Source organism: Primulina eburnea, chromosome 7 (genome assembly GCF_022965805.1).
Source record: "Primulina eburnea isolate SZY01 chromosome 7, ASM2296580v1, whole genome shotgun sequence".
Classification (NCBI taxonomy): domain Eukaryota; kingdom Viridiplantae; phylum Streptophyta; class Magnoliopsida; order Lamiales; family Gesneriaceae; genus Primulina; species Primulina eburnea.
This window is the reverse complement of record NC_133107.1, coordinates 1,521,306-1,532,769: the sequence shown is the minus strand read 5'-3', so window position 1 is coordinate 1,532,769 and position 11,464 is coordinate 1,521,306. Positions and strand designations below refer to the sequence as shown.

The 11,464-nt window shown below is 31.1% G+C and overlaps 2 protein-coding genes across 2 annotated transcripts; one reads left to right on the top strand and one right to left on the bottom strand.

Annotated features, from left to right (window-relative positions):
- Positions 1 to 3,969: 3,969 nt before the first annotated feature.
- On the top strand, positions 3,970 to 5,160 carry LOC140836430 (protein DOG1-like 3). The gene has a single exon (XM_073201939.1). It carries the CDS (start codon positions 4,058 to 4,060, stop codon positions 4,910 to 4,912), a length of 855 nt encoding a protein of 284 aa, XP_073058040.1. The 5' UTR covers positions 3,970 to 4,057; the 3' UTR covers positions 4,913 to 5,160.
- Positions 5,161 to 5,354: 194 nt separating this feature from the next.
- LOC140836429 (protein ATAF2-like) lies at positions 5,355 to 7,229 on the bottom strand. Its single transcript, XM_073201938.1, has 3 exons — positions 6,971 to 7,229; positions 6,378 to 6,652; positions 5,355 to 6,253 (listed from the first exon to the last, which is right to left on the bottom strand). The coding sequence occupies exons 1-3, from the start codon at positions 7,137 to 7,139 to the stop codon at positions 5,789 to 5,791; spliced, it is 909 nt and encodes a 302-aa protein (XP_073058039.1). The 5' UTR covers positions 7,140 to 7,229; the 3' UTR covers positions 5,355 to 5,788.
- Positions 7,230 to 11,464: the final 4,235 nt, after the last annotated feature.

The following is an 11,464-nucleotide window of genomic DNA, read 5'->3' as shown; positions in this document are numbered from 1 at the left end:
TACAAGTATAAAGAAAATGATACGAAAGTATTTTAATTAATTAAGCAATATAAGAGAATAAGAAAATATTTTGATATATAATGTTGAGATTTTTCTATATAATATATATATTAATTGATACATATACTCTTCGAATTAAAAACATTACATTTGAAGATCCAAAATAGTAATTAATTATAATTTTTGGAATAGTAAAAAACATATGACAACAAATTTGTTCATGATATGTTATATTCTAAACTATAATCACATGGATATTGTAAATTAGAAATCTTTCAAAAACGTGCATTTTGTTCTTCAATGAGTTATATAAAAAATAATAAAATATCATATTAGCTAAAGAAAACAAATTAACATAAATTATATTTTGAGGAAAAAACAAAAATATATTTAGATATAAGAATTTAAAATAACCTAAAAAAATACTGCATTCATCCTTTTATGCCCGAGATATAGTTGTTTAAAGTAGTGAACGAACTATGAAAATTTATTTCCTAGAATTTTACTAAATGATGATTCATTTCCTTAACTTAGTAATTGAAATCAGTCGATTATTCTATGCAATTTAACTGAGTTGAATTGTAAATAAACATTATAAATTTTAATTTTTATTTGACTTGAATGATGCATATATGTTAAAATATCAAACATTTTCTAATAATTATATGACAAAAACTTGTATGAGACGGTCTCACGGGTTGTATTTGTGAGACGAATATCTTATTTGGGTCATTCATGGAAAAATATTACTTTTTATACTAAGAGTATTACTTTTTCTTGTGAATATCAGTAGGATTGATCCGTCTCACAGATAAAGATCTGTGAGACCGTCTCATAATAGACATACTCTAATTATATATATTCATCTTATTTTTGCGTTATGATGTTTATTGAAATATAACTATTCTATCTCGAAAGAAAAATAATAATAATCACACTTTAAATTAATCTTCAGTGCCATGTATCATCATAATCGTTATCTCCTCATTTTTTTCCAAAATTACATTTGCTAAAGGTTAAAACTATTAACAGCGGGTTAAAAAAAAAAAAACTATGAACAGAAAATTTGAATTTGTTCTCACTATATATTTATATTTTAAGATTTTTCTTATTATTGTTTTTAATTTGAAAAACAAGATCATAAACACTACGAATGAATTCAATATACATTGGACATTAAGAATTACTAAAATTGAATGAGAACAAAATATAATTAATTAAATATAACAACATTTTCTAATTCAATTAATTAATTAATTAATTTATTATTATTATTATTATTATTATTATTATTATTATTATTATCGTACCAAACTTTTTCCTTTTTTTATGCTAATTAAAAATAAAACAAATTAACATGACAAAATGGTTAAGTAGGAGCTAATAAGTAATAATTGATAGTAATAACAATGGATAATTAATTCTTATTAATTATGAATTAGGATTGTCAAATTGTGACTCATGATAGAAAATATTTTAGAGGTGTTAGATGCATAATAATATTGACATATTTTCAATGGTCTAATTTTTTCGACATTTATAATTTATTATATCATACTATTCAAAGGAATCATACACATAGAAATTTAGAATTTTTATATAAAAAAGATATATAAAAAATTAATTTTAAACTATATTTCTTTTTTCAGTTAAATTCTAATTTGTATATATAAATTACACAAATAGTGATTCTCGTTATACCAACATAACTTTCAATTTAATGATGATAACGTTGTATTAAGAATTCTTCTTGAGACTATCTTATTCTTATTCTTTTGATTTATTTGTTCAATTTTTTTATAAAAAAATTCATAATAATCTTATTTGTATATAATTAGACTCTAGTATTTATTTTGCATAGAATAAATACAGTAATTATATTTTTTAGAAAACAAGTCAGAAAAATTATCATGATGATTTTTATGACCTTCAGATACTATATTTTATATATTTATTATAACTATAAAAAATATTACTAAAAACTTGAGATTTGATTAAATAAACTCTTCAATTTCTTTGTAGTTTGTATACATTTATGCCGTTTTAATATTTTTTTATTATTTAAGTTGAAAACTTGTTTTCTTGTTCTTAAAATGGAAAAAAAAAAAGAACGAAAATTAAGGTTGCTTATTAATTATTAAATTTAATAATATTACACAACTGGGTCGAGTAACATCCTAAGTCATTTCTAATGGGATTTTTTTTAAAATCAGAATTCTGAACGGATTCAATGAATCTATTAATAAAATATAATATTTTATGGGAAAAAACAATAAATGTACATTTATTTATTAGAATAGTCCACTTTTATATTAGTCAAATAGAAGCAAGCCGCCCTCTTTTTTGTTTTCATCCACTCGATAATATGGTTATATTTCATCTTCGAATGGAAAGTTGAAAAGTGCGGAGAGGTAGAACGCAAGTAGCACTATATTTTATTCATTATCTTCTTGCAATGCGTGAAAACAACGAAACAAAATTAGCCCACCGGCGAGGAAGCCGTGCTTGGTTCCCGATGATGAAGCCAAACATGTACGCCTGTACGATGATTCTCCGCAGGCTGACTTGGAAGCATGCTAAAATTGTAACAGTTAACCAAAATAAAGAAATTCTTCAAAAATAAAATAAAGGAACTGATTTTATTTATTTTGAATACTATGTTAGAATAAACGACGTGGCGAGTTTGAAGATGTTACCTTACAAAGTTGCAAAAACTTATGTGAGTGACGGTCATATTTGTGACACGATCTCTTATTTGGTCATCTATGAAAAAATATTACTTTTTATTCTAAGTATGTTATTTTTTTATTGGGAATAGATAAGGTTAACCCAGCTCACAGATTAAGATTCATGAAATCACTGATTATCAATTATCTTCTCCTCGATCTTTCCCTCGATGTTTTATGAAAACTTTAAAATAAAAATAGAACATTGTGGAAAGGATATTCGGATATATTTCATTAAAATTAATATTCTAGAGGATTTGTACTAGGTAGCCTCCACCTTGACATTTTGTGTTGGAGTTATATGAATTAAAATTAAAAATAAAAAAAAATGCGGATAATCGTGGTTTCATGAATTCAAAATATTGGACGCTTATAATTGCAAATAAAGATACGCAGCAAACAGAACAGAACTCAGTGCACTGTAAATCTCACAAGAAAACAAAAACAGACAGTAGCCTACAATTTTACATGCACCTCTATAATTTGTTGTTATTATCACAAAACCCACAATTTTTTATATATTAAATGAGCGAATTTTATTTATAACTAATTTTTTTTATGTCCAAAAAAAAACATAAGATTGTTACATATTATAATTTAATTGGATTATATTTAAATAAGAATTACAATATAATCAATTAAAAAAACAAAAATAAAAACCAATTCTTTTTAGTTTTTACTCTATTATGTTCAAACTACTATAATAAATAATAATAAGAGATAAACCTTATTTATCTCTGATGCAATCTGCGCCGTTGAATATCACTCGTTCTTCTTTATTTATTTATATTAGTGTACCCACGCACGCGTTGCGTGCTTGTATAATATTTTTTATAATTTATTTGATTTATATTTAAATGAGGATAAATATATAATTATAATAAATAGTGAGGGACTAAACTGTAATTTTGATATATAAATTAAAAAATAAATAAAAAAATAAAAAAAATGCTCTCTATAGAAATTGAACCTTTAACTATACTTTTAAGAACAAAGACTCTAACCGCTGAATGCTGAAGTACATATAACTTACATTCAAATTTTAACATTTTATTAATATATATAATTAATAAAACAGACCATGACACCAAAGTTAGTTACTCTAAGTGCCTCACCCTTAATAAAATGGTATAGATACAAGACATACTAATATTTATTGGCAAGACAATAATCAAATTTTAAATATTAAAATTTTATATAAAGGTATATCATATTATTTTGAATTTTGATTTTGTTATATTTTATTTTCAAGTGGTGAAACCATTCCAGATTATATATAGAGTGAGTGAGTCGACGGCGCCCCATCGTGACAGTGACGCTCACATAGTCGCATGGCGCAAGTCCGGCCGAGGAATGGCGCCCAAGGCCACATCTCCTTCCCTAATTTCTTCGACCAATGGCTCACTGAGCAAAACCAGCATCTCGAAACGCTAGTTTCTGCCTCCAAAGAGAACGTGGAAAAGCTGGAGAACGGACAAAATGGTCGCGCGGTATCTCAAGAAGAATTGGATGGGATAATCTTGCGTCCTCTAATAGAACGAGTGATTCAACACTACGAGCAGTATTATGGAACCAAATCGAATTGGGCCAAGAACGATATTCTCTCCATGTTCAATCCTTCGTGGAGGAGTAGTCTCGAAGATGCTTTCCTCTGGATCGGCGGTTGGCGGCCGAGTATGGTTTTTCACTTGTTGTATTCTAAGTCCGGGCTGCAGGTGGAGGCCAAACTTATGGAGCTCATACAAGGTCTGAGTACGGGAGATTTAGGTGACCTTTCATCGGACCAGCTTGTTAAAGTGAATGACTTGCAGAAAGAGACTGTAAGGGCTGAGAAGGAGTTGACTGAGAAGCAGGCGAAGAAGCAGGAGAGTGTGGCTGATTCGAGTATGGTGGAATTATCGCATGCTGTCACGGAGCTCATGAGGGGAGGGGAGGCGGCGGAGGATGGTCGGGTGGATGCGGCGCTGGATCCGAAGAAAGAAGCGTTGGTGGAGATTCTACAGAAAGCTGATGACTTGAGACTAAAAACACTGAAGCAGGTGCTTCAGATTCTAAGTCCAATACAGAGCGTGCATTTCTTGATTGCTGCTGCGGAGCTGCACCTGAGGTTCCACGATTGGGGAAAGAAAAGGGACGAAAGGAACGGTGAAGTTGCAGAGGTTGGAGACGAGCCCAGAAACAGTTAGATGAGTAAGACTAACAGTATTATTATCTAATATAATTATGTGATGTTTTCCTTTATGTTCAACTACTATGGGTGTAGAATCTTTGGTAGTTTGTTTAGATGATTCATGACGTTTCTTTGTTGTTCTACTAGAATTTAAGGTGTTCAGTTAGACTGCAAATCTGGCTTGGTGAGGTTTTTTTGTCTGTATTGGCATGTTGTTTATCTGCCTTCGCGGTTATGAAAGTTACACGAGTTGTTATCGATTTCGTTTCGATTCGACTGCTGGTTAACCGAGTGGAAGAGCGGTGTGTGATTGCGAATGAATTTTCCTCAAAGTGTTCATATGTTTTTTTTAAAGTATAAATTTCATCTCAGCCCTTCTCTTCTTACTCGTCTGTTGTCCATCGGCTACGCCTTTCGGCCTGTTCGAATCTCATTAACAAATGATGAAACACATCGGCTCAAATTAAAAACACGAAATTTACGCCGGCTCGACCAGTACTTTGACCTTGTACATTACGTGTTTAATGTTCTCTTCCTCTGATGCATGAATGCTACATTCTAACAGTACAATACAAAGAAAGAATAAATCAAACAAATGCTGAGATTCCAACCATACGAGACGTCCTACTAGTTGCCTATGTCATCGACTCAGCAGCCTCTTGAATTGATGTCTTCATAACATGCGAAACACCGCTCCATGGATCCATCATATTAACACCTGCATCCAGTTACAAAGATTTACTACCTGTCCCATTTTGCTCTTTTTTATAGAGGGAGAAAGGAGAGAGATCACGATTCTGGAGTCTCTGTGCAACTAATGGATGTACATGGCTGCTAAGTACCCTTGATTTATACTAAACTGCTGAGGACCAAACCATTCTTGATCCCATAATTAAACAGTCTTCCACATATAACCAGACATTTCTTGAAACAAAGACAACTGATCGTTGAACTGTATTTCAGAGCCAGATTGGTCATCTTGAAATCCATCCACATAGTTTAGCTGAAAATCAAGAAAATTTTCAAACTCACTCCACTTTGCTTCGCTTTGAACCTCCTTGTAGTCGCTCAAAAACTCGGCTGACAACACGTGCTCGGAGCTACTCGAGTCGGTATGAAGCTTGGGCATCGATTCTGATGTGTCGAACTGCATATGGTCGTTCACCCTTCGCGTGGCATAAGGAGCTTGCACCAATGCCGCCTGTGTCGTCATTCTTTTACATTCCAATGTGTCCAAGTTTGGTTTTTGTTCTTCGCGTTCGGTATCTGAGAACTCCACGGCGTTTTCACCCAAATTGTAATGCTTTTCGAGAGTTCCTTTCTTGTTGTATATGCGACATAATACCCAATCATCGAGCTGCAACATCAAATAAACAAAATAATCACTTAACTCAAACCGTGTGACAAACATGGTGATATTCATGATTGCATAGCTCAGGCAAAAAAAACTTGGAAGTTCAACGAAGTACAAGAATAAGTACCCTCGAATTGCTTCTTTTGCCAGCAGATCTATCGACATTAGCCAGGCGGTACTCGTGCATAATCCAATTAGTTTTGACTCCTTTTGGAGCTTTCCCTGCATAAAACACCAGAGATTTCTTTATTCCCAGAGTCTTCGGCTTCCCCACCGGTTTATCTGCTCCTGTGGCCTTCCAGTAGCCGGCACCGGCAGCTCGGTTTGGCCGTGAACCGTTTGGGTATTTGCGGTCCCTTGGAGAGAAGAAATACCACTCTTTTTCACCACACAGTGCCATCTCTGTTTTCAATCAAAAAAAGGTTAATGGATCGGGTAGACGAGAAATCAAAGAAGTATAAATTGGGAGGGGAATGGGGATTAAGCCATTTTCCACTGTTCCTCTTTGAGCATATAGCAAATTTGACATTTAACAACTCTCATATTCAGTTCGTAAGAATTGATGGATATTTAGATCAAATCAACAAAAGGGAGTATCAAAACAGAGGAAATTTGTCGATTCAAAAAACGGCGATCCTGGGGGATCACGAACCCACACAGCTCAATCAATCAAAAGTACAAAAGACTAGTAAAAACCCAGAAACAAAATTATATTTTTACCAGGAAGTTGCCACGGATCAAACTTGTAGAGATCAATGTCAGCTATGATTGGAAAGGCAATCCGCTGGCCCGCACACTTGCGGCAGAGGTAATGCACCACCAGCTCCTCGTCCGTGGGATGGAATCTGAATCCCGCCGGCAAATCCAATTGCTGATCACCACCCTTCATTCACAGAGAATTTGCTCGAGCTGAGTCGAATTTTCACAGTTCTCTTCTGCTATGGTATTGCTGAGGCTGCTTTGAAACGAAGAAAATGGAACCTCTGCCTCGCATATATATACACAAAGCAATCTGTGATGTCTTTGCAACACGTGGGTCCTTGCCATTTAATTTTTTCCTGATTTTTATTTAATTTATTCGCGGATTTGTGTTGCGTTGGTAAGCATGTGCATGTACGTGGAGATGGAAAAAAATTAAACTGGATCGGTTGATGCAAAAAATTCCACCTAGTTTTATCAGATATGCATAGTCTAAAAATAATAGTTATATTTTTAATTTATATATATTATTATGTTAAACAACATCATTCGGTTTTCATTAGTTACATTTTATAGAACGAACACAAGATTTTATTGTCATCAAAAAATATTTTTATGCCAAAAAAGGCCATTGTTTTTTTATAAAACCAATATAGTGAGCCAAAATTAACTTGCATTCATAGTTCCACTTTATATACGAAGCTATATAATCAACTTACTCGGGTATTATTTAATAATCTTTCTTTCAAGTTTCTAGTCAACGAAATATTTGAAAATAATAAGTAGAAGTTGTGAAGCATTTAAAACCGACCCTTCTCAATGTGGTTTTTACCTATATACATGCACGTTATGTTTGTGAATTAATAGTTCTTTGTAATATAAATGACATCTGAAAGCTGGGAATGGGGTGGTTTAAAATTGTGTTTCCTTCCCTTTGACCAGAGGGTGGCTGGCGTTTGCTTGGGGCGAAAGGGAGCTGATCCGAATGGGGCAGCCAAGCCAATGGTCCATGGATATCCCACGGTCCAATGAAAATATGCCAAGTAAACATTCTGGTTGATACGTCACTGCTTTCATCACCACCCATTTAATAAATTCAAAGTCTATACGAGTCAAATGCTGCTGACTCGTGGTTTCTAGAAAGAAACAGGGTCACGGCCAATACTATTATTATTATTATTATTATTATTATTATTATTATTATTATTATTATTATTATTATTATTAATTCACCAATTTTGATACTAAATACAAAGAACAATTTTCAATGACAAATATAAATATAATATATATAAGTTTGATATTTGATCATTTATCGTATATAACTATGTAAACATCTTTAAAGTAATGTTTATTTATCGAATGTATAATTTCATCACATCCATATTGACAATACTGACATATGTCTGAAAAATCGACTCTCATAATAATATATATTTCTTCTACCGTCTGATAACAGAGAAAATATGTGAATAAGGATGTTAAAAAATATTAAGAAAACTTTACAAGAAACCTGACTATGTAGGTTCATGCACTTGCTTGAAAATCGTAGTGTTGCGATTTTGGTCAAAATTGGTGGAACGAAGAAAAAGATAAGTACAGTCACCTCTAACCATTCTTGAATATTACAAGAGATCCAAACCAAAAGGTTAGAATGAGAAATCGGAGCTTAGCTCCACTTGTTTCATCCGAAAAATCCCGTGTAGTGGCTCAAGTTGAGTCCCCAACCGGGAATCTTGAAAAAGAGAGTTGAATATGGACCCCATTTGTCTCACTCTGCTTCATTTCAATTTTTGGTCACATTGTGATATCTAGACACTTCAACTTTGGTCCTATTGTATTGGGACCATATGATTTGATTTAGAAGAAAGAACTTTCGAATTCGAAGAAGAAATTTCGAACGACATTCATATCAAATAGATTTGAAATTAACTTGAAATATATTCGGAAAGATGAATTTGAAATTCATAAATTTAGATTATATTTTTATTGTTTATAGTGAAACAATAACTCAAATCTTAAAAAAAAAATAAAAATCAACACCTTGGTTATTTACACATAATTGATACAAAGTAAAATGAATTTTGAATGATACGAGTGAACTTGAAATACATCATAATTAACATAAAATACTATATAAACATGTAACAGTTTATTTTTGAAATTTACTGTTTTGATTATCTAAACAACAAAAGTATATTTGAAATCCATCAAGGCAACCTAAATTAAAGAATTTAAAATATATCTCAAAACTTAAATTAATTCGAGATCTAAAATAATACTTATGAAGAGTATAAATTAATTTAAAATGGTGCAGGAGAGCAACGAATAACGTGGTGTAGAGGGTATGACGTGCTCCATGACCTTAACCAAGATAAGGATGTTATATTTTCCTGGAAGCTGCTTCGTGAGTGCGTCTGGACGCCCACCTATATTTCTTGTCTGTTTTCCAAACCTACTCAATTGAGATTTTACTCTTGTTTATGTCAACATCGGATGATTAATTAAATTTAATTGATTTTATATACAATAATATATTGGTAATGATTTCTAATACGAAGTATGAATTTATGTCTACGACATTCATGCGATTGTTTCGTGTGAAAGACGAGATTTAACATATTTACATCATATCATGTTTGACCTGAGTTTGGCTAAAAAAAATTAATTATTTTAACATTATCTTTCAATTTATTATCACATCTTTTGTCATCGCGAATAAAAAAATGATATAAATAAATATCGAGTTAACCACCCACGTCAAAATTCCAATAAGTAGAAGTTTCTTTTTCATGTACTGAAGAAGGGATCCAACGGAGCCGCCCATTTTATGCATCTTTTTGAGCATCTTGGTAGATTCCTCGAAAGAGGATTGCTTAACATCCATACTTAATGACAATTAATCTACAATCATCCAATGATTTGCCCAAAGCATCACTTATTTTCTTTTCTTTTTTAGAAAAACAATTTACCTATTTTTCTTCAAGGTGTGATGTGACTCAGACAAAAAGAATGAGGTTAGAATAAATTTTTACAAATAAATCTTAATTTGTTTATTGAGTGTGTCTCTTGTGAGAAGATCTCACGAATATCTATCTGTGAGACTGGTCAACCCTAACGATATTCACAATAAAAGGTAATACTCTTAGCATAAAAAATAATATTTTTTCATGTATGACCCAAATAAGATATATGTCTCACAAAATACGACCGAAGAGACCGTCTCACACAAATTTTTGTCTACATCTCATTATGGTTAAAAAAGTGTGTTTGTGAATGTTATGTTACACTCCCTCAATCTATCATAAATATTTATGTTTTCGCGTTTATTAAGAAAATTATCGGAGAAACATGTTTGACGAAGAAATTTTTTATTTTATCATTATTTAATAAGTGTTTTGTAGTATATAAAATTGTGGGAAATAGCTAATATTTTTAATGAGTACGAGTATATTTAGGCATAATTTGGTACACATGATAGGATAACCATGTGATATATAATATAAGTATAAGTTAAGGATAAATAAAATGTAGGATATTATATTTAATGTTTGGTATGATTTTAATAAGAGTGATTAAATTTATATATTAGATTGTAATGACAAAATTAACTTTATCATAATAAATTTTATACTTTCAAAGTTGTTGCTTGAGTTCATATTTTTTACCCGTTCATGCGTCGATAGTACTTGCATGATTTATTTATTTTTACCTAATTTTATATATTATATAATATGATAATTGAGCTCTTGATTTTGTGAGTCAAGTCAAATATCAATTTTTAAAGTTAATCGAGTGATACTAATAATTTTATAGAGATTTATAAAAATTATTTATATAATTATCTCGAATTCATTTATATAATTATCATATTATATAATATATAAAAATATTTATTTGATTTTAATTTCTACCTACTAGCATAGATTTATAAAAATCATTATAAATTGAAGGTAATTAAGTCATTTGTAATGTATTTTATTATTAAACTAAAATTATCACACCTAATAGAAGGGACATTTTATCCTTCTAATTTTTTTTTTTTAAAAAGTACCAAACATGAGATAAAGAAAATTATTTATCAATCACTCTTTTATCCCATGTACCAAACTTTACCCAAGTAAAAGAATAATTTGATTATTTATCCAGGACAAATGAATGGAAATACAAGTTTATATTTGAAACGGGGGGAAGTATTTGATTTGGGATAAACGAAATGTTACTTACCATAAAATATTTATTTCTACTACTTTTTTAATGCGTTACAATATGTTTTGATACAATTTAAATTATTATATTCTCAAAATTGTAAAAAAAATTGTCGAACTCAATATATCACCACATTTAAATCAGGAATGAGTCGTGTTTGATTTGGGGTCAAAAAGCGTGTGATAAGTTTCAATTATATTGGAATCTTAGTTTTTCTTTTTGTTGGGCCATGGCCCAATATAAATTGGGCTAATGAGCCTGGACTTCTCCATTTAAGCCAGATTCACATAGCCCGTAGAGTTTAGA

What these genes read in the sequence shown, in the direction of transcription:
- LOC140836430 (XM_073201939.1), top strand. Translation starts at nt 4,058, where the DNA reads ATGGCGCAAGTCCGGCCGAGGAATGGCGCCCAAGGCCACATCTCCTTC.
- LOC140836429 (XM_073201938.1), bottom strand. Translation starts at nt 7,139, where the DNA reads ATGAAGGGTGGTGATCAGCAATTGGATTTGCCGGCGGGATTCAGATTC. An exon ending in TGATCCGTGGCAACTTCCTG is followed by an intron (nt 6,653 to 6,970) that starts GTAAAAATATAA and finishes GATTGAAAACAG; the next exon opens with AGATGGCACTGTGTGGTGAA. An exon ending in GCAAAAGAAGCAATTCGAGG is followed by an intron (nt 6,254 to 6,377) that starts GTACTTATTCTT and finishes TTGATGTTGCAG; the next exon opens with CTCGATGATTGGGTATTATG.